Below are 23,913 nucleotides of genomic sequence, written 5' to 3'. Positions count from 1 at the left end.
AAGTGAAAATCTGTGAGCATACAGTTTGTTTGAAGACTAATGATAACGTGATACTGTAGCGATCCCCGCTGAGACCGTGTCTCTCTGCTTGGCTTCACCTCCAGGCAGGTAAGAGCACATGGTTGGGTGTAGATTACCACCTGTGGTACTGGTCAGGATGGGCAGTTTTCAGTATCATTCCCTGCCTGTCTACTTTGTTGTCACAAGATTCCTCTTTTCTTTCTTTTTTGTTTCTTGTTTAAAACTTCTTTCGCCTCTGTTCTTCAATCCTCACGCAGTTGTGTCTCACTGAAAGGGACCTCAGGTGGTGCTGTTGTCCTGACAACCAATAAGGGGAGCATCACAGTCAGACGGCTGGATAATCTGAGAGAGAGAGGGAGAGGGAGAGAGAGAGAGAGAGAGAGCGCGACACAGAGAGAGAGAGAGAGAGAGAGAGAGAGAGAGAGAGAGAGGTGGTGGAAGGGGGAGATTTTCCCATGCAGGCTGTGAACACAAGCCTGCCTCTCTCCATCTCCGTGGCTGGCTGTGCCGTCCCTTTACGCGGAGAGCATTACGCATCAGTGGACTATAGAGCGACGATCGCACGTAAAAGTCTTTCAGGAAACCCGTCTCAGGCATACCTTCCGGACTGCTTTGGACTTAAATCCATCCGGCGTTTTCCTCCGAGAAGTCTGGACAACTACTCTTCTTCTCCCTCTCCCTCTCTTTTTTAACCCTTGGATCTATAGCTGCCGAGAGGCGCGCTCCTGTGCTTTAAAATGCAAGTCGGACGCAAGTCGTGTTGGAGGCAGTTGCAGGCTTCTTTTTTCAGACTGCTGTGTCTTATCCCCACAGGATTCCCTGTCCGGAGTGTGGATATGCAGCGGGCCACCGACAACATCACCATCCGCCAGGGCGACACAGCGATTATAAGGTAAGAGTCATCCTCCAACTTTCCTCTCCCTCCGGGTGCACACAGCAGCAGCAGCAGCAGCAGCAGCATCCCTTCCGGAGCAGGGCAGGCAGCTGCGTGCTTCAGATCGCAGTACCAAAGGTGGTCATCCAACGGACTGTCTTGATTTGTCGATGTAGATAATTTCTGGTCAGATTTTCCCTGCGGTAAACTTCAGTTTACCTCAAGATTACAGAAAAAGTAAACGGAGAGGATTGGATGAGAGGTTTTCAACTTTTATCTCACCAACCAGTCCGAACAAAAATCCCGATGTTACTTCTGTAATTCACATAATATCCCTGCTGGGGCAATGACTCTATAGTGGTATAATTCCACCCCCTTTGCCTTATTCCTATATGGATTTACGTGCAGTTTCGGAGTGTGTGTGACATGACACGCAGAGGCTGTTCTCACCGAGGTTCCTGCTGTTTTTTTTTTTTGTTTTTTTTTACTTAATTCAAGAAGCTCTCCATACGGCGAAGTGCGTCACAGGGTCCGGAGATGCTATTTGCGGGCGTATTAATGGCAAAGACGCGGATTTTAAACACAGATAAGAGGATGATGAGAGGAGACGGAGAACTGTGCAGTCTTGTTTAGATTTTCACGAATTACTGCGGGGTGTTTAGAAGAGATTAATCGCAGCCTGCAGGGAACAAGTAGGTGAAGTCGCATCAGTGTCAAAAGGGACGTTAATTCAATTCAAACTCCTCCTCTGTTCGCAGCCGCATAAATATAAAAGCTCCAGTCCGAGAATCCAGTTTTGTCTGTTACATGGAGACAGTTTTTTGTGTCCGTAATAGCCTCACATCCCACTTAATCACTTCCTAGACAATGCAAGCTGTCTGCTCTGTGGTTTTGTGATACTGCTGGGCAGATGTCAGTGACCACGTGACCATGAGCCATGTGTTTGTGGCAAGGCTATAAATACAAGGGGATTTAGATTTTTGGTTGGTTTTTGTAAACAAGGTGCTTCGCCTCCCCCAGCCCCAGTTCATTTCTTCACCCAACCCCCTCTCAGAATGGGATGCAGTGGATAAAGAGGCCGAGTCCCTTCTTCCTCCGTTGCGCCCTATGGGACCTTAGTTTAGAAAAAAAATATGAAATCCGTGGCAAGAGACTTAATTGTGTCACAAATTACACTTTGGGGCTTGACCAGTAATGATATCAGGGCACTGAAACAGTAAACTACCACTGGTATTTTAATACGTATAAATAACTATTAATAAAATAACACAAATAGAGAAAAAAAATGTATATATTAACCTGAATTTTGAAAATAATCAAATATACATGTATATACAAATGGTGCTGTTGCATCGCTTCCAATGCACAAGTGACATCACTTCCTTTAGTTGACATATGTAACAAACTCCTCTATGATCTCGCTCAAAACTTACTCCAGTAGTTTTTATGACTAAACCAAACCAAACTGCGACCAATTCGACTTATGTAACATAGCTAGGTCTGGTAATCCTGTCACTGCTGGTGCTCTCCACTGGAAATATGTGTCATTTTGGGAGTAGCTGGCAATCGACCTATGCTGTCGTGTATAAAGATGTGTTCGAAAGAACAAGCCAGATCCGATGCTCATGTGACTACATTTCAATATGAAATTACACAGGCATCGTAGCCTCAGTGGCCAACATTATCTTTTGGAGGGAAAAAGTCATGACGTCACTTCACAGCCTTGTACTTAAATTGTTTCATGACCAACTGTGACTGTCTTTATACTTGTAAAATGATCTTTCAAATTTACAAAATGTATATGTGTAATCCGTGGCACAGTTTAAACGGGACTGAAACAGTACAGTTCATCTTTTTGTTTTTCTAAAGAGTGAGGTCTCATGGTGGCCCAGCAGAAGGGGAGGGACTTGGCCCATGTATGCTGCATACGCACAGAACGTTCAATCACATTGATTTTTTCTTTCCTTCCCTCCCCTCAGTCTTTCTTTGTCATCTTCCCACTTACAGCCTGTATTTACAGTACTATCACCCAGTCTCACTTAATGAGTGTGAGAATATAGAATTCAATTATGGGATAGACCTTTAACACAGCCTGTCAACAAGCCTGCAGACACACAGCCACACTTCTTGTCACACCTGCCCCAAGCTTCCTCATATAGGTACACACAGACACATCCACACACACGCATACACACAGAATAAATCCTGTTAATGGATTCCTTCTTGCAACCGTCTACCATCCATTCAGGTATCTGCTGATCAAATTAGTCAATTGACTCAGTTACTGCTGAACTCACCAGGGGTCACAGCTATTTGTTTCACTTCCCAAATCCAATTGACTGCGTCTTTGCTATATTCAGTCGTTTAGTCACCCAGCCAGCCTGATTCCTTTAAAGGTAATGGCAAGCTTAGTTTTCTCTCAGCCACAGCCAAATTAGATCCCCTTTTCCAAGAAGACACTTGCATCACAAGTCCAGTATTTTACCATCATCTCAGATAAATGATCTTTGAATAATTATCTGTGGTGATCGCTCAGTGAGTGTCATAATTAATTTCATGTCATAATGTTTCTTGTTGGCATTAGTGATCATGTTTATTTATTGTCAGTCACGCAACGATAAACTGCAACTCAGCCCCCTGTGGCTCCATCGAAAAACACAACCATTTTTCACACCCAGTTTCCACCTGACAAATTGGATATTGGAGGAGGGGAGGAGGGGGCAGAAGGGCTAAAATGCAAGAACTTTGAGCAGGGGTGGGAGGCCGTTGGCGAGTAATTTGTCGAGCTACACAGTGTATCTGATTCCATAAGCTGGGTTTTGTGAAGGCTGAGGGGATATTGGTGACCTGGGGGCGTAATAAGGCCTGTGCTCCTTTAGTGGAGCCTGTGGCTGCAGTCGTGACATTCATGGCACAAGAGGAGAGATGCTAGAGTGGAGAAGCAGTATGTGGCCAAACAACCGCTGTGACAGAACACACAGCAGCAGGCCTGGCTACTGAAATGAAGAAGGAAATTTATTTTTTACCAGGGGCCCAAAACTGTGTCATGGCAAATAAATAAGCAAACTAAGTATTTTCTCTTCATGCTTAAAACTTTCAGATTTGCGGCACTATTGTGGCTCACAGCGAAAGCCTGTGACAGAGGCATATATTTAAGCTTTGTAATGGCTATGGATTAATTTATGTCATGGGAATATTTAATGTATTACTTTGGCCTTGCATGGTGCATTAAAAAAACCCACACATTTAAAGGGATAGTTTGGATTATTTAATGTGGGGCTGTATGAGATACTACAGTGTATTAGCTATAGTAGGCACGGAGGGAGGAGCACCAGCTTTGTACAGCTTTTGACATGGTCAGCAAGTATTTTAGCCATTTAAAAAAGGTCCACCAAAAAATCAGTTACCAATTTAAGTGTATGCTATATTTAGATTATTTTAACAGCTTTGCTTTGCTGTCAGACAGCCTTTCCAGATGGGAAACTGCTGTTATATGAGCCAAATACTGCTCTGGCCAAACCAACCAAACTCCATGGTTGAAATCTATAATTTTACCAGAAGTGGTTGGTCTACTTCTGCCTTTATCTGTTACTTGGTTTGTGTCAGTGTGTGACGTTAGTGTTTTAAAAGATTAGTTAGGATTCACCAAAGTCACACAATAACACAAACAAACTAGCAGACTGAGTCAGCAGTAGACCAGCAACTCCTGTTTTCTGAAGGCTTAAAAATTAATGATTTCACCCATGGAGTTTTGTTGGTTTGGAGAAAGCAATATTTGACTTATATAAAGACAGTTTCCTCTTGAAAAAGACTGTCTGACGGCAAAATAAAATGGTGAAAATATTCTAAATATAACATACACTTAAACCGATGTTGATTTGTTTTTGTTTTTTTAGGTGAACCGTTTTTTAAGTGCTTAAAATACCTTTTGTGCTGACCCTGTCTACAGCAGTACATTGCTTAGCTTCTGGGCTGGTTTTCTTCTCTGCCTCTCCAAACTGGGGGCCATGCTGAACTATCCGTTTAAAGGAGCAAGATGCATTACAGATCACAGTGTAATACATCAGTATTAATCAGAATTTGAACAAAACATTTGATTTTCAAGATTAATTCAATATAGGCCAATACTTTATTGTGAGAGGCACTCATACTGTAGCTGATTGCTTTTCAGCATGTTGTGACAGTTCCCCGTTCACACAATCTCATTTTCCCTCAGACTCCATCAAAAGTGAACATAAACTAAATATTGACTGATACCCCTACCAACTGTTGATGCCTACCGGGAACATCAGTGAATCTAAATTGATTTTCACTACCTTGTCTTCTGTCTTATAAGACTGAAATTCAGTGGTAGCCTGTTCTCCTTTAAGTCAGTGTCAGATGTAAAGATTTAGCTACTCTTAACCTTTCAACCCTTTTGCCTAAGCAGGTCATCAAGGGGTTAATCTGAAAGAGATTATTCTCTTGAAGACAGTCAGACTGGCTCAGATAAACATTTTCACACCAGCTTTTGTCATGTGAAGTGTGAGCTCATCTGATGTGCAGTGGGCTGTGGGATTAAACTCTATAACCACAACCATATCAGCAGTAAGGTTTTGTAATATAGTTTCTTTGAATCTCTAGTTGGTCTTGTGTAACATGCTTTTCTCTGAGCTAACCTTGTTACTCCAGCATGCTGCAGTACATCCTAAGTTTTCTACTTTTTTAATGATCTGGTAGCTCTGTGTTAAGTTCAAAGATTACCAACTATCTGGGTCTTACATTTGTCCCCAGGCTGTCTTCTTGCTCTAAAGGGGGACTTTTTTGAAAATTTGTATCTGCTTGAAGTGACATTTGCCCCTGGAAAGCATGAACATAAGTCTTACATTTCAAATCTAGGCTTGTGTCCCAGCAGTCGTGTTTCAGACCTATAAGATTTAGGTCACTGAAAAACACCCCACATTTCAGAGCCCCTTTCCATGGTGACTTAGTCTGTTTTTTCACAAGGATGATGCCAACAAGTGAAATCAAACTCTTCTCATCCTCAGTGAGTCACAATATGAATCTGAGGGGAGGAAAAAGAAAAGTTTCTGCATGTTTCTTCAAGCCATTTCTGTTTCACAATAGTTTACTTTTTAATTGCTTTTTTGAGTCCCTTGCTATGCAGTGGCCTTAAGGGGAAGGTTGCAATGTCAGGCGAAGCCCTGATAATTGACAATTGCTTATTAAAGCATTAATGACACAGTCTCTGTGATTGCTCTCCTCTGGGTCAATTATCAGCGCATTGACAATACGCTCTGCCCGCTTTGTTACTTTTTGGGAAGATGATTCTGCACTTGTGCTTTGCCCCAGAGGATCTTCGTCAAAACTTACCCCAGAACTCAGCCTTTAATTTGAGTCAGAGTCAGCCAGATATTACGTGAAATCTGCTGGAGGCTCAGGCACTACATACGACACGATGTTATTCTATTTCAGCTTCGAATACAACTCACAATGCATGAGAATAGTTGCTGCAGCTGTTTTAATTTACATTATTAAAACCTAAACTATTGAACTCTGATGTTTCAGGGCTCCAACAAACTCCACTTTTCCGACATGGAAACAACAGCCTTCCGAATGTTGGGAATTAACTGACATTCTCAGCGTATCCCACTGTGAGAAAAGCTGCTGGTTTAACTTCACAGTACACATGGTATTAATCCTTGTGACAAAATTATTGAAAACATGCAGTGAATCTATATGTCATCTTTGGAAGTTAAAAAAAAGGTTAAATGCTGTGTATTTCCTAACTTCAGTCACAATCATCACTGTTTTAAAATAAAGTCAAGATTAAAGATAGTATTTTCTGATTATAGTGATAATGACAGGCTATGTGCAAAAGCAAATTTCATTTATTTATTATTTATTCAAAAAACATTACAGCACATAGCTTAATAAATGCAATGGTATTGTTACTGGTCAGCATTTCCATTATCTGTTGCAATCAACTACCAGCATCTTGAAATAATAAGTCGGCTGCTTTACCACATAGTAGATTAATTTTGTCTTTTCCCAGTATCAATCTGATGAACGTGGCTAGTAAAGTCAAAAGATCACCTGAGTGTGGCAACAGTCCAAATGGTTTTCCAGGACAGATTTTTATTTATGTTTATTTTATTTGAGAATTCACATACACATTAATTAACATGAACACTTATGTCCATCTTTATGTTGATAAGGCAGATTTAGCAACACAGGAAAATTTTCATCTGCAGTCATTGGCAGGTTAATGGCGTGTAAAACACGTGAAAAGAAACAATAACAAAAAAATAAAAAACACACTGACAAAAACATAATGTCCAAATGCACATTTAAGCTTATGTGCTTACAGTCAATAGTAAAACAATTACATAACCACTACTCCAGTTTATGACAGAATATGTGATTGTCCAATAAGCACTGTTTTATAGATTGGAAGGAAATGTCATGTTCCTTAGTTCTGTGTGTTCCAGGTGCTGCTTGATAGGAAAAGGCTGACTGCCCAGAGGTTATTTTTGTAGAGGTACGATCGCCATGTTCTCTCTGAGTAGGAGTTGTGGAGGGAGATTTGAGGTTTTTAATCTCTTGTCACAACAAGCTGATAATGTCTCCACACTGCAATGACCTTCCCCTGAATTATTGAGGATTTTAAGAAGCTTCCCTTTTCTTTTTGCTTCATTTCATCCATTATTGACCATTAGCTTGCCAGACTAAAGCCAGTGTGATGCACATTGGATACGCTCGCTCTCTTCCTGCTTCCCAGTGAGCATTTTGTATCTGCTCGTAACAAGAGAACAACTTGTGAAATCACACTTGAGAATAATCCAACCCCAGCCTGAAGCTTTGCACAGCAAAATAGGTCAGGTAGCTGAACTCTACTCGTGGCCAGTTTTCTCTTTATGCATTAGATTTTCATTTAGAAAAGAAACATTTACTGAAAACATTTATGCCAGTTTTTGCCAAAAACAAAACTTTTTCAAGTGCTTGGAAAACCTTTGCTAGTGGACCTACCAAGGCCCTGGCCCTATTCTACATAGTTTGTAGCCCTGCTATCAGGGTCATACTTTAGGGCTGTTATCTAGTACATTTGAGTGTACAGTCCAGAACAACAAAGTATCCCCAGGAATTTGTTGGACAATTTGGCGCCACACCATAAGATTTAGTGTAAGATCCTTCCAGGAGGAAACTACAGATGCCATGAACCTCATGAAAAATGCAAAGGCCACATCTAGGGCCACTGTTTGTTTTTTGTGTTTGTTTGTTTTTTTTTCCATTGTGAGCTTCTGTAGAAATGTGGCAGTGCAACGCAGCGGCCTCCAGAGAGGAGGAGCCGCTTCTTTTGTTGATATAAACAGGTCATTCTAAGCTAACAAAAATACAATGATTCTTATTTTCAGGTGATTATACATGAATGAAAAAGATGCTGAACATTATATTCAATTTCTGCCCTATCCTGCCAATAAATCCCTGTGAATCTGACACACTAGACCTTTAAGTTCATTGCAGGAAGTAGTTTGATCTTTATATAGTGAGAGTGAAGGTGTCAAGATCAGGAGGTGGATGGCCATGATGCGTTCTTCACAGATCAACAGTTAGTGATGACTGTTTTTAACTGTAACAGTGATGATTCCCTAACCTCAAACATACCAGCCTCACTGAAAAAAACAAGACTAAAACAAGGACTGTTTGATGGAAGGATGACGGGATACAAGGAAATTCTTTATTTTTACAGAGTTTGATAAACAAACTTATAATAATGTGGCATCAGCTGCCACATTATTATAAGTCTTTGTTTAACTGAGTTTGTAAGGCTCCATGAGAGCTAACTAGTACTCTGTGCAGATAATCCTTAATAGATCTCACTGTAATAAAAAAAAAAAAACAGCTAAGTCTATGTGAAAATATGTCCACAAACGTGTGTGTATTGTGTTTACCACATTAAATTATGATGGAGTCGATGCAGATAGTCATTTTCACAGACATTACAAAGCTTTGGTAAGGTGATACTGGGGGCAATTCAGTTCAGACAGTATTCCAAGTGGAGGGAGGAAAACTGTGAAAAACAGATCAATTTCTGGATTTCCGGGCAGAGGGCAACAGTGCAACATAATTTGGGATGTCCATCCCCCAGGGGGCCTCTATATTTCTCTCCACAGCTCATCATATCCAGGAGTGCTGCTTTTTTTTTTTTTTTTTTTTACACTTTAGAGCCTCCCTAGGCAATTCTCAGTAGTCCCTCTATCTTTTCATCACTCTCTTCTCCTCCTCTCTTTTTTCTCTCTGCCAGCATTGAATTGTCCAGCTGTGCTGTCTTAACCTGATTCACAGAGCGAACATGAAGTCTGACGAAAGAGAGAGAGAGAGAGAGAGAGAGAGAGAGAGAGAGAGAGAGAAAGAAAAAGAGGGGGTTTCTTTACAAGGATGGTAAAGGAAAAGAATTGTAAAGGGAAAGAATGATGGCCAAAGAGACATCACAAAGAAGGACAAACACAAACAGAGGGAAGAGAGAAGAGTATGATGGGTAGAATTAGAGTGGGAGGGAGGAGGGAGGGCTGGGACACAGTATTAGTACAATCAGCACAATAATCCCTTCTGTTCCAGCCTGGGCCGACGCAGGATTTTCAAATCAATTTCATTTTCACTCGTGATGCTACAGTGGGAGAGCTGAGTGGCTGCCAGTTGGGTCATTATCGTCTTGTCCCCATTTTGGCCTGGGGCAGAGCAGAGGTGAGGGGGGAAGCTTCAGAGGCACAGGGACATGGGTTTTGGTTGATATTTTGCCAACTCTGCAAAGTTTTATGAAGTCTTTTGGAACAGCTCTGAGTCATCACAAGTTCCAGCGGCTTTCATCGTGGTCAGTAGGATCTGAATAATGGTCTGCAGAGACAGTGTGAAGTCTTTTGACATGGCAGATGAACGGAGTTCTGATGTTTTCATCTGAAACCCACAGTCCAATACAGTTCAGTGGGCTTTCCAGGCCTCTTTCAAGGTCTTCCAACCAGATGTGCTTTCAGCCTGTAGTTTGATGTTTGCCCGTTCATCCTCAGAAAACATACCAGGACACTCTGAGCTCTTCATTATGTGGCTTCAACATGGTTTTTCGTGAATAACTCAACCAGGGAACCTAGACCTGAAATGTTTTTTGATACAACTGAATATTAAAGCAGTGCTTCTCCCTAAAAGCAATTCCACTCCATTTCCCTCTTTACCCAGGCTTTTGTTGGGCAGCCCAGACTGTCTCTAAGTGCATATTTAAACTACTCAGCAATTTCTCACAGCCTCTGGCTACCTATAGGCAATGGCAGTAGAACAGGAGTGGAAGACTATTCTTATTGCTCTCAGAAAACCTCAAAATGTCAGAATGTTACAGAGCTGCAGTGGATGTAGTATAAAAAATGGTGCAGACTGAAAGGGTATGTTTTAAGAAATTACTGTCCATACCCTAATATGCTGTGCAGAGTGGTATATAGCTACACCACGTGTACATCTTTATTACTGTAATGTACGATTACATCTTCTCTCACCCAGGCTGCCATTATAATGGAGCTTCCATCTTTCAGAGGTGTGGCGTCATTACTTGTGCTATCATGAATAATTGTGAAATTAGTACAGCTGCTTAAAAAGCACCAACTCCTGACTGGAGGTGTCCATATCAAGTGTCATTAACTAACCAGAATGCAGAAATTTAGCTGTTATGTAATGTAATGAAATTTAGTTGGGCGGGCCACCTTCCCGAGCCCCTGCCTTTGAGTAGAGGTTTGGGAAATCACACTCATTTTCAAAGCGAGAAACATCCACCACAGGAGTTAACACAATTTTTTTTTGCCAACCTTCTGTGTAGTATTCTTTCAATTTTGGCGCTAGGTATCAGACTTGTGTTTTTGATGGCTGTAGAAGTACTACTGGACTGCATTCTTCCTTCGATTATGATTCCATGGTAAACAGCAGGGCTATGTGCTGACACTCCCCCACAGATCTGCACACACATCAGAGAGCCTCTCAGCCTCTCTGAGCTGCTAGCACAGCTACAACACAAGCAACCTACCACACACACATTTTTACAAAGGGCCAATTTGATTCCAATAGTGACTGTGAAAGTTCCAGCAGACTTCTAGCACCTACACGCAGAGAGTCTGATAGCAGCTGCTCATGGCTGGTTAGCTCTGACTACCAGCCCTATTACTGCCACAATGAGCGCTAATCAGTCTGCTCTGATTGGTGTCTTCTTACCTCCTGCATCACAGATTACACAGCCATGAAGTGGTCCAGTGCACCCTTACCCTGCCCTCTCCTCCTCTCCTTCACCCGGGGGTATACAACCTAGCATGAAAGAGATAAGAACTCATGTGTCTGGGGGCAACAATGCTATTTGCACCCAGGGTGTAAATAGCCAATATGTGTATTTGTACCTACTTAACAGAGTCAAACCATGATCTTCTCTTAAACCTAAGTAGTTAGCAATTTTGTTAACTAAACCTAACCAAATTGTAAGTAAATAATAAGTCAACAAAGTGTAAAAAATAAGTAAACACTGTCTTCTAATTTCACACCAGACTAAAATTCTACTTTTCCAGAACAGAATTTGAACCTCGCTCTCCTACAGGAGCCTTGTACTTAACCAACTCATCCACCCTAGCCTCTTTGGGTTTGAGTAGCTAAATAGATGCCATGTGCCCGTTCTCACCCAGTTGCATATAGACACTCTGTTTCAAAATTATGCAGTGGGTAGGTTTAGACCTAGGGGTGAAGTTCCACTTTAAAATTAAAAAGAAAAATTGCAAGCACTGCTGACATAAAATTGGAGAAATGAAAAAGTGCATGAACCTGGATTGAGCTCTGTTCAGCTGGAACTGTGGAAGCAGGTTAAATAATTTTAAATCTATCAGTCAGTCAGGATGAATTCAAATTAAAGCTGAAACATGTGGGTTTGAGCTGTGATGACTCCCGTCGCTGCAGCTGTAAATCCACATGGCTTTAAAGCAGATTAGAGGCCCGCAGTAAGTATAGTCCTGGATGAGCACACTCATTGTTTCCCTCCCATCTCTTCCAAGATCAGCAAAAATCTGCTTACTGACCCACTGACACATACTGTACACGATGGCATCACACTGATTATAGATGTGGTTTCAGAGCGGTGAAGATGTCATCAGTTAAGTATAATGTTTGTTTAAATTGTGCATTCACATATTGCATATTACTGGATGTAGGTGTTCACTTTGGCAAACCTGCAGTATAACCAGAGACCACTACTGTTTGTGTACATGCCTAAATCACTGTGACCAAGATGGTCAGCAAGTTTTGCTGCTTTGCTTACAAAGCAACAACAAAAAAGCTGATGGTGATAAAATTGATAAAACCATCAATGCAAGTTTTGTGATGCTAGTTACCTCAAAGTGCCATGTGAGCCAAGGTCACATGTGTAATTTAAATAAAAAAATTAAAGGTGAAAATGAATGAATCAAGATTTCTAGTTTGTTTATTTATTTATTTATTTATTTATTTGAGTTTTTGCATCATGTTTTGTGCCTCCTAGGCCACAAGAGGACATGACAGACTGTGCTTGTATTCAGTAACAAAGATAGCTTTGATATTTATCTGTGATATTTGACTTGTATAACAGCGATTTCCGGTTGGAAAAGGCTGCCTGATGGCAAGGTAAAACAGTGAAAATATCCTAAATATAGCTTATGCTTAAAGTGATATGGATTTTTGTAGGCGGTTCTTTTTCTCGGTGGCTAAATACATTTTTTCTTAGCTTCCTATGCTGGTACTCCTGTTGTTTCTCCAAACTGGGGTGTACCAATCACCATCTACTGTAGGTAATACACTAAGGACAATACTCCATAAAACTCTACTAAAAAAAAGAATTAATAGTAATATAAATGTAATGTGAATAGCTTTTTGTTTTGACAAAATCCTTGCTAGATCCTTGCGTACTAACTTTGTAAATCACAGTAATGCTACATGATTTGTCAAAAATGCCAACTACTGGCAGAATTACTGATGAAAGTAATTTCTTAATATAATTTAATGGCTCAAAACTGAAAAATCTCCCATTGCTACTTATCACCAAAGTTAGTCTAATATGAGGTTTGTTTGTTATGCCCACGAAGATAAATTCAAATGTTTAGGTATTCTACAGGATATGATGGTGCGATTAAAATTTTGAAAAAAAAAGTAGCCGAGGGTTGTCTTTGAATATTATTATTTCATAACACGATGAAGTAAATTGTCAAATATAATCAATATCTTTATCTTTAGAGTTCACTTTGCATTTAATATGAATAAAAAAAAGAAGAGCTGCAAACCCTTGGGTACAATTGATAATGAGATTTATAGTCAGTTTTGTTTCATTTTAAAAGGAAAGATGAAATATGGTGATATAAGAGAATAAAATGAGTTGTTCTTGGGTTTGTTAAGATTAATTTCATCAGTGCAAATGCAATTAATGAGCAAGAGAACAAAAGCTATGTTCTCGGCATGGCAGCGACTTATCTTACTGAAGAAATAAAACAAGAAAACGGAGCCTGTGTTTGTGAAAAACAGCTTATTTATGTGTTGTTGCTGCATCTTTTATGTCAGTATGCAAGGACACCAGATTTTAACATATATCTCAAAAGTGCTATGATGCTTACTTATCAATTTAGTGCTTGAGTTGATAAATCACTCTTTGAAGTTCTGTGTTCAAGCTTTAACATAATAATCCCAAGATGCATTTGAATCAACATAATGAAAGTGGCCTTTATTGCTTAGTATCATTGTGTTAAGTGACTTTTCAGCCATATTCTGCAGTAATGACAGTGAAATGTTGTGTGCCTCCCCAGAGAAACGGTTTGGGTTTGTTTCAAAAGCTCGCTGTAAGTGGCCTTAATGGCCACATGTTTTGATCTGCATTATCCTCCTGTGTATTACTTTCCATTTCGAAATGGAATGATACGAAAAGGCCACTGTGTTAAAGGTGTAGGAGATTAATTAGAGAGTCTCTCCCTTGAGCATTTGGCATTTGAAGAAATGGGGATGACTCCATGGCCTACTTGTGTTATGTTTCCCTTTCATTTGTATTGCATAAATGTGTCAGTTGTCAAAAAAGAAAGTTCAGCTGAAATACTTTACTTTCACTTCATACGGTTGGTGTCATAGATTTAACTTTTCAGCATTTGCATTAACCAGCAGCAAAAGAGAAAAATAAATCAGCACTGCCTGCCTCATTTGCCATTAATTATTCCCATTCAATTCACTCTAATCCTCTATCCAATGGAACAACATTGTTTTCAATTACTGGAATCTCACTCGCGTCTCTGCATGGCGTACGATTACCTCCAATTAAAGCAGGTCCCCTGGTGAGTAGTTCAGGTATTGATTGCTGCCAGCCCCCATTCATAAACCTTTCTCTACCTTTTTTTGTGTGTACCATGTACCAATGTACCATTGACCCTCAAAAAAGCCCTCTTGTCAGCCGCCACCTAGAGTGCTCGGTCTGACCCAAGAGTACATCGCTGGCTTGACTAATTCATTATTACCTGATGTTCAGCACTTAAACTACATTAGCTAAAACACTGCAGTGCACTCACATTTAAAAGGGTGTTTGTGTATAAAGGCTGTCTCATCACCTGAGGACAAGGGGTGGTATTTGCCAGTGTCAGTCTGGCAGGGCTTCAGAGAAAAAAGGACAGAAAGCCTTAAGAAGAAAGCGGTGGTGGGTAACCTTTGTGTTTTCATGCCATAGTTAGAGTTTCTGAAGATACAATAGAGAAAAGTATGTTTTTTGCAAAAAAAAAACATATTATCACCATGTGGCATGACTGGACCAAAATGCTACTTCGATTAAAGCAGTAATTCAGATTTCTTTAAGTGGGGTTGTAACTTATAGTTAGTTAGTGTATTACCAACAGTAGATGGTTGTTGGCTCATCCCCAATTTGAAGAGGCAGAGGGGAGTGCCAGTACAGAAGCAATATACTGTTGTGGACAGGGTCAGCCAAAAAACGTATTTTAGCCACTGAAAAAAGGTCCACCTAAAAAAATCAATATCAGTTCTGAATGTACTCTATATTTAGAATACTTTCACTGCTTTATCTTGCCAACAGCCAGTCTTTTCCCACAGGAAACCAACATTATATGAGTCAAATATCGCTCTTGAGAACGCAACTAGGCTCCTTTGACAAAATTAGTAATTTTTCCTTGTAGAACCTGCGAGATGGTCATCTACTGCTTCCTCTATTGGTTAGTTAGTTCGTTAGTGTTTTTGTGTGACTAACTAACCCTTTAAAACATCAAAGTCAAACGATATTACAAACAAACAGATCAAGCCAGCAGTAGATCAACAACTCCTGTGTTCTGCATGGTAAAATTAGTATTTTTGCCAAAGGTGTCTGGTTCCTTTGTAGCGAGCAATATATATTTATATTATTTGGTTTCCCATCAGAAAAGGTTGTCTGATGGCAAGGTAAAATGATGAAAAGATTGTTAATATAGTGTACATGTAATTATCCCTTTTAGGTTTTCAATTATTCAATCTTAATGTCTTTCATAAATGCACAGCCAATTTAAATCAGCTCAGTTATCTCAAATCCTGGATACTAATAATATGAAGACATTATGGCATTAATGAGTCCATATATTAATATAAACTGGCATTGCAGACACCTACATGTATTGACAAATGAAAGGCCCTTGCGTAAGTGACATTTGTGGAGGATAATCTCAGTTATAATGTCAATCACGACACTCCAACAGGTGCAGTAAGTTTGTTTGTGTCTAATATTCGTTGCTAAGTAGGTGTTGCCAAGCATTTCCAAAATCATTTAAAGTCTGTGTTCCCATCCTTAGAACGATTCAAATGAAATGATTCGTTTTTGACTACTCCATATGCCCTCTCCATAAATCTGTTGTTTATGAATATGGGTGACTCAGTATTACTTGGATTGAAAGACATTTCCACAAAGCCTTCACACCCACATTTTAGGTAATTTAAGTCTGTTGCTTGTGAAAAATAAGCTTTCAAATGCTTGAAAAGTTCATAAAAGTTGTTAAGTTTTCAATTTGCTTAATTACTAGAGCTCCTAAATGCAGGAGTTGCAGACATTTGCATCTTATTGCTTTGTCTCACAATGCTGGAGGACGTAACGCAATGTGGTATGCCTGAAGTAAACATTGTACCCAAAGACTAGGAACAGGTGGCCAAGTACAAATACACAGTCCCTTGGAGAGATGGCAGTAACAGCCTTCCTTTGTGTCTTCAAACAGAAAGGAAACAAAGGAAGGAAACCGCTCAGCCTGTTTAACCATAGCTTGGTTCAGAGTCCTATAAGCCAGTGCGCAAAAATAATGTCTGTTTTATTTCTTGAGGGCATTTTCATTCAATTTTTATATCCCCGCAACAGAGGCTGTCAAAAATAAATCATACACAGGAGAGGATGCTGTTGTGAGTTATGTGATATGTTTGGCATGTTTTGAGGTAAGTGAGCAGGAACATGTAGAGGCTTGGGTGTAGGCTTGTACTGTATTTGTATTTGTATCCATCATACGTTTTTTATATACACTCCTTGGCCGCTTTATGAGGTTGACCTGTCAAATCTCTTGCAATACAGTTCTGCCAAATATTCTTCTTTTGCAAAGCTTTTGCCTTGGTCCTTGTTAGAAACTGCCAATCAAAAAATATATTATCTGTAATTATGGAATTTGTGGTTGAACTGTTGCATTGGATTGCATTTGACTTCACAGGTGTACCTATTAAAATGGCCACTGAGTTTACGGCCGCAGCGTTTTTGTTGGTGTCCATTTTCTCATGTTTACGTGTGTGTTTTCCACTAACTGGTATGTGAGACACCTACTGCACCAGGGTTAAAGGGATTAGAAACCTCTATGGTTATCCAATCAGCCATGGCAGAAGAGACTGAAAAAGGTTGGCAGACAGACTCCATTGACTGCAACATGGACCACAGTCATCTTGTTCTTTTTTTTTTGCCATATTGTATTATCAAAGGGGATGCATAGTGCCACCATGCTTCTCAATTCGGATATTTTTTGGCTTTCTGTAATAAATATTGACATAACACATTAAATAGATATTTTCAAAAATCTGCAAACCTGAAGAGCTGGCTTCTTCTGATGTGTGTGTGTGTGTGTGTGTGTGTGTGTGGAGGTGTGAGATGCATCTACCATTCGTCACTTGAACTCTGTCTGACTCACTTTTAGAGCATTGATTTTCTTTTTTCATCCTGCATCGTCACATTACATTTTGAAACAGGATTTTTGTTTTTTACTGTGCAAGTTTGATTTCACCACCTTCACCTAATTGAGCAGGCTAACACTTTGATATGCTTTAAAACATAGCCTTACATACCCTGTGAAGATTTCCTTGATCCTTCAAATTGTCTCTTACATCTCTTTGAAGAAGCACCAGAGGCTACAAACAACACCTGATGCTTTCACATGATTTGACTTTAAAACTGTTATGTACTTAGAATAATCTGCAAACCAAAGCAGCTCACATGCTAAAAGGTGAAGCAGCAAAATCACCATACATTCTTAGCAATAAGGGTTCCAAAAGTGTTCTTGCTGAATGGCTGAGGTTCCACCCAGAACCATTTGCTTCTGAAGATCTCTTTTTTAAGAGATGGTTTGTCAAGGCTTCTTTCTAAGCTAAGGTAAGGTATTTTGCTTTTGTGAACATAGCCTGCTGTGTGCTGTTTTAAACTCTTCTGCCTTCTGTAGCTTCTGCTGTGTGTCCAGGTTTTTGAACTTGTCCTGATGTTATGTCTCACAGTGCTGTCTTATGTTATATTCTTTAATACGGCCACATTAGCTCCACAAACAAGGCACACAGGTTTACCTCCGATGTCGACAAACAGAAATTCTGCCTCCCACCTTCTTTGAAAGTCCCTGTTTTCAAAGTCCACTTTTCGTTTGGCCATTTATTTTTGGGGGCTGGCCAAAAAGCACTATAAAAGCACTGATGCATTCATCTGCTGACCACTGATCAGTGTGTCATTAAAGCAGCGGGAGGAGAAGTTGGTACACAGGTCTTGACTTGCATTGCAGCTGTTGCAGTGCATCTTGGGATTTGTAGTATGAGTGGTAGGAGTGCTATTTACCGGCAGGCCATTCATAATAGACACATAAAATTATCTTGTGGGCCGTATATATAATTTTTATACCTATATATATATATAATTGGTTCGCGGGCCGGATGTGGCCCATGGGCCTTGAGCTTGGCATGAGTGTCTTAGATACATAAGTATCATAAATAATTACATAAATAATTCTGAATACAAATCAGTTTGCTTATCAATACACGTCTTTATTATCAAAGCATTCCTGTAGCCCCAAAAACTTCTGTAGAAAGAATCTCTCGCTGTATAATAACTGTATCTGTTAAGATCAACTGTATTGCAGGGCTTTTCTGTGTCTTAGACACAAATCCCTTCTATTTTTATTCAGATTCAGACTGAGGCTCACACTCACTAAAGACTTAAGTGACGACAAAGGAAAGGTATGCTATTCACTGACTGCACACACTGAGCGGCAAGTGCATCGAACAGTGCATGCCATAAGCTTGCATAATAAAATGCAACAGCATGCAAATCTATTTTTCTTACCCCTGTAACATGCATTTGAAGGTGAGGCCATTCAGAGCATTGACATGCTCTGAATTATTGCAGATGTTTCCCATGGTTACCTGAAAACATTATGCAAAGAGTTCAGCAATGCAGAATAGCTGCTGTGAGGGAAGTAAAAAAGGGTTCTTCATCCTGGAACACCCCCAGTGCAAATTGTGCTCTGGGGCACAAGGGTGCTAGCCTTGGTGGATTAAAGTGGAGGCATACATTTTGTGTTCAGTGCTGGTGATAAACTGGAGTATTTGTAGCAAATAATAGAAATCTTCAGTATTATTTTATGCAGCCGAGTCACAACATATGAAAATATGAAGAATATATGCCGAGCTCATCTGCAGTGCTGTCTTGCTGAATCTGCTCCTGAGGTTGTTTTGTGATAGGCTGTTAGCTGTCCAGCAAATATACGTATGCTTCATGTTTCTACAACAACATTCTTAGCTTTGCTGTCTGAAAGTCAGCAATTTCAAAGTGGCCCTGCAGTACCCCGCTGTGCTCTCTGCTTGATGCACATCCTCTACTCTTACTCCGTTTATAATTCGTCTCGTTCACTGCTGCTCTCTTCTCTTCATTTATTTTGAAATCTCGGTTGTCCCAAACTAAGCTCTTTTTTAAACCCTTAAATCTGTCATGGACTTTTAAAAGGTATCATGGACCTTTTGGCCCCTCAGAGTGAATGGCTCTTGGATAATTAGAAATCTTTACCTGAACATTTCTCAATGTGTTTGGTCTGTAGTTTCAGCAGTTCTGCTTCTCTTTTCTTCAAATTGCTTTTCATATAATTTAAGTTTACCTTTCTGCCACAGCAGTTTAAACTTCTCTCAGTGAAGTGTGTGTTTGTGGCCACAAACTGAGCTGCCTCTCTCTAGGAGAGTTTTAGAGGGCCAAGCTAAGGACATAGATGCACCAGCTGCTTATTTTACTCTGTCTTTCTTTCTGAGTGAGCAAAGTGTTTTCCCCTGGGTAGTCTCTCTTTGCTCTTTGTCCTAGACTCACAGTAGCAGTTATGGGCCGATGCACCATATCTGTGTCATTTCTTCGACACATTCTGAAGAGACTCGATACGAGGAAACTGTTAGTAGAGAGGGACTTTCAAGAATTATGTCACAACGTGGTATTACAAAGACAGACTTTGATGAAAAGTTGAAGATGCAGCCCAGAAGTTACTGGAGTTCATACAGCGTACTCCCAAGATGTGTTCTGTCATGCATTTATCATAAACTACCTGTGATGGAAAGTTTGGAGATTATTTCTGATACCAAGACACTGAACAAAACCCCCCAAAAAGGCTTAAAAAAGAATAATGGAGCCATCGTATCCATTACCCTGGGGACATATGATAGACCTACCCACAATTCCTTCAGCTCTCTGCTGCCTTTCTGGCAGGTCAAAACTGTTGTACTTCCCAGTATTTTAACACTGCATATATGGCAGAGCACATGGGAAGATGCTGGCAATGGTGACGATAATGACTGACAACAGCAGTAGGGAAGACAATAATGATCATATGCACAAAAATGAGGACTGGAGATGGTGCTAATAAACTGTCATTCTAGAGAATATTCACATTTTAATTATGGTAATGAACTTTTCCCATTATCATTAGCAGTGGGATGCTGTCATTAATGTCACTTTTGATTGACTGTGCTGTATTTACCTCATTTCTTGACTTGCTGAAAACATATTTTGCCACCATTCATCACATGGGGGTTTACTGGAAGAGATTTATCTTAGCAGCAAGGTGGAAAGAAAGGCAGAGACAAATCCCAGTTTAGGGCTGTCATCCAAAACCTTGATAACCATGGAGATGATGCATTTATCAACAATTAATTTACACATGAATCATTTTGGAGCATATATGAGAACATGAAAGGGGTCACGCAGTAGGGGGTGGGACATGTATTAAGAACTGAAGTCAAGATTTTTGTGTATTATTTATTTGATTTTTTTCAGTCAGTGCATTTAGATTAACATTAATGCGGTGGCTCTTTGCCTGCTGTACCTCCATTCAGGGGTCAATGCCTATTGCAGGAGTCGCACTGAGTGTAATTACCTTGACTGTAAGCTGTAAAGTTTCATATCCAGAGCTGCTGTAGAGCTACAAGTCAGCAGTATTCTGCAAACCCATGTACAAATCAAAAGGGAGGAATACTTCAGTAAGGAAAAAATCTTGTGCAGCCTCGAACAATACATGCAGTCAAAAATGTCTAAATTTAAAAATCAACCTAATTTTTTAGTTTTTGTCACTGTGGCAACACTGTTTTGTTCAAAACTGTCACTGCATGGAGAGTAAATGAAGGGATCAGTGATGTAAAGTTGAATGGAAATCACTTTATTATTAATCAAACGGTGTGTGAACCCCAGTGATTCCTTCTCTCACAATGTCACAGCTTTCTGTTGTTTTGGTTATGTAAGAGCTGTACAATAGAAGATGTCGAATGCTTCATGCTGTGCCTCCACAATGCTTTATTGACAGTAAGACTAAAATATAACAGCAGAGAGTTTTATCATTTAGTGTGATAGCAAGCCACAACCCAAGAACTTGAAATTTTCCCATCCAAGCTGGTGGGATAAAGAAAAAAAAATCTTTTCAGCAAACTCTTCTATCTTAGGGAAGTCTATTGATTCCCTGAGTCTAAAAGCAGTTTGACATGGTGCAAGATCCACAGCTCCATCCCGGCTGACTTATCTCTGATTCAGAGCTTGTTAATCCAGCATATGGAGCGCAGTGAGGGAGTGATAAATGTTGTGTTTGTATGCTGTGAGCAGAAACAGAGGGAGAGATCACAGGATACAAGAAACAAGACACTCTATCACAGCCGAGACAAAAGAGGCAGAACCTGAGGGACATGTTTCCGAGTGCATGCCTGCTGCTTCTGACGGTACCGTCGACTAAGAGGTGTGCTTGCAACTGGGTTTGCTGCATTTTCCAAAGCTGATGTTTGTGTGAGTTAGTTTGTGTCTGTGCACCCATGTCTGTTTTAACTGATACTGTAAGAAAACATATTGTCTGTGTTATAAATTGTATTTTGAAGTGCATATATGTCCATGTTAATATTCAGTGTGCAGTGTGCATTAAATAACAGTGATATAATGTTCAGTTTCAAAGTTTCAAACTTAAATTTTTTATAATTATTTATGATTATTAAAAATACCAAGTCATACCTTATTGTTTCCATGCCCTGATGTCATTTTGGACAATAAATTTAAGTACCTACTACCATGGCATTTACCCCCAAAATTACGATGGTTACACCTCACTCATATCATTCTTTAGTATTACTAGACAGAATTATTGTCATTGTTAGCGAGCTTCTCCAAAATGGACAACAAAGAGAGACATCCCTAGATGAAAATTTGAGGTCGTGGTTTTATGCAACCAAGCACAGGGCTTAAGCATGTGTGTCACGTCAGCAACACAGAAATACAATAGAAAATCCCATTAGCTGCAGGGAAGAGCTAACTAGTCAGGAGGGGCTTGTTTAATGCAGCAGAATAGCTGGTCCCCGTGATGCCAAATTGTGCCAGGTGTCTCCGTTTGGTTGCTGATGGGAAAACCAGGACCCCCACCCCCCCACAACCGCTGAATGCAAAGCTTTTTTGGGAAAACATAATCAATGCACTTAACCTTTGTTCCACCTCATTACGGAAAACAAAGAGACATGATGCCAGTTTTCTCTCTGACACACAAGCTGGCACTTGAAAGGAAATCAGCCTCATATGATTTGGCAAAGAGAGAGTGATGAGAGGCAGAGTGAGAAGAGGTGTAGGGAGGGAGAGAAAGCACGAGAAGAAAGAGATTGATCACTGAGTGGGAGGAAATGTCAGTGTGCTCCCGGCTATGCATTTTCCACATGTGGAAGCTGCCATTTGTGCTCTTTTTCACACTTCTGTTGAATGCTCCCTCAGACTTCACCTCACAAGCAGCTCCAACGTCTCCTTCTCTCCCTGGCTTTATGTTTCCATCCCTCCCTCACCCACTCAGACCACCTGGTTTTGTTTGTCTTCTGCTTATATCACTCAGATATGTAGCAGACATCATTCACATGAGTGAATGAGTTTATTTTACCTTTCCTTTAGTTGATAGGGAATGATTTGCCCACATTTTTAGACTAATGCAAGTCTTTATGATTAACCTTAATTGATGACACTTTTGAAAATGTAAATTTTTTCTCTCTAACAGTGGTATTTGGGTAATACGTTCACACAGCTTTTAACAAGTACATTGTTGGTCTCTTCCTTTTATCCCCATCATCATCCTGCATGCATTACATTTTGTTACTTCTCCTCTTGTCTCTCCCTTTCACCAATTTTATCCTCTCTGCTTCCTCCAGAGGAAGCCAGTGCTTCTCCTTAATTGACTGGTTTTGTCAAACTCACATATCCACTCGTCAAGGACGGGGCTGGGAGAGGAAATATATGTGTATGCGTGTGCAAATGACTCACTGTGTTTATTGTCATTTCCCTGTGTGTGTTTGTGCGATTATGGTTGTGTGCTTAGCATATTACTGTGCTTTAGCTCCTCATCTAAGCCTCCACCAGCCGTGTTAGCTCGCCCACCCAAGAAAGCCAGGATTTGTGGAGAAGGCCATAATTATAATCAATCATAAGGCAAAGCCACTTTTGAGACATGCAGGAGTTTCAGCCTCCAACGCCCCACTGCTGAGCAGCAGGGGAGCCCGCCAATTACAGTAAGACCCCTCAGCTCAAAACTGTATACACACAGCACAGTCACATTGCTGAGGAGGAGATCATCTGGGATTCAACCAACAATCAGCCAACATGTATACATATACAGCTTGCAGTAAACACAGCTGGAAGCATGACGTTTGCTCTCTGCTCAGGCTTGTTTGTTGCCAGGATATTCATGGTGTCTGCACTAAATGGACACCACGTAGGTTCCTCTTTTTGCCTTCAGAGAAACTTGAATCCTTAATGGCACACATTCACATAGAAAAGCTTTGATTTTGTGTGTCATGTACCACTGAAACACAATGCACATGCCATCAATCATAACACACCCACTGTGCCACAACATCTGGTTCTTTGTCATATTTTAAACAGAGCTTATTATACCTCAGCACCGGTTTTGCTGTGTTTAATAGTAAAATAATAAATCACCCAGTCCTATCTCCTGATTAGGTCTTTGCCAAAAAGATGCCTGAATCTATCTTGCAGAAAACAGCTATTATGCATTTCTTGCATCATATCTTATTTTGGTCCTTTAAAAAGAACTCAATAAGAGGGTACACTCATGCGGAAGATTTCGCCTCTCTACTTTGATTACAGAGTTGGCAGGTTGCAGACAAAACCTACTTATTTATTTTCTACTGTGGGATCAGTGCGTGCCTGCAGGCCAAGCTTAGTGCCAGATGCACTGGCCCCTATGACAATCTCCCTAATCTGA

General features: G+C 40.3%; 1 protein-coding gene across 1 annotated transcript in view; it reads left to right on the top strand.

Moving 5' to 3' along the window:
- Window positions 1-466: 466 nt before the first annotated feature.
- Window positions 467-23,913, top strand: part of lsamp (limbic system associated membrane protein) — a 243,097-nt gene continuing 219,650 nt past the window's right edge. The window contains exon 1 of the mRNA XM_084717115.1: window positions 467-913. Coding sequence (XP_084573241.1) covers window positions 759-913 — 155 coding nt within the window. The 5' untranslated portion in view covers window positions 467-758. The remainder of the gene's footprint in view (window positions 914-23,913) is intronic.

Source organism: Lutjanus erythropterus, chromosome 4 (assembly GCF_056507025.1).
Source record: "Lutjanus erythropterus isolate fLutEry1 chromosome 4, fLutEry1.hap2, whole genome shotgun sequence".
Classification (NCBI taxonomy): Eukaryota; Metazoa; Chordata; class Actinopteri; order Lutjaniformes; family Lutjanidae; genus Lutjanus; species Lutjanus erythropterus.
This window is presented reverse-complemented; position numbering and strand designations above follow the sequence as displayed.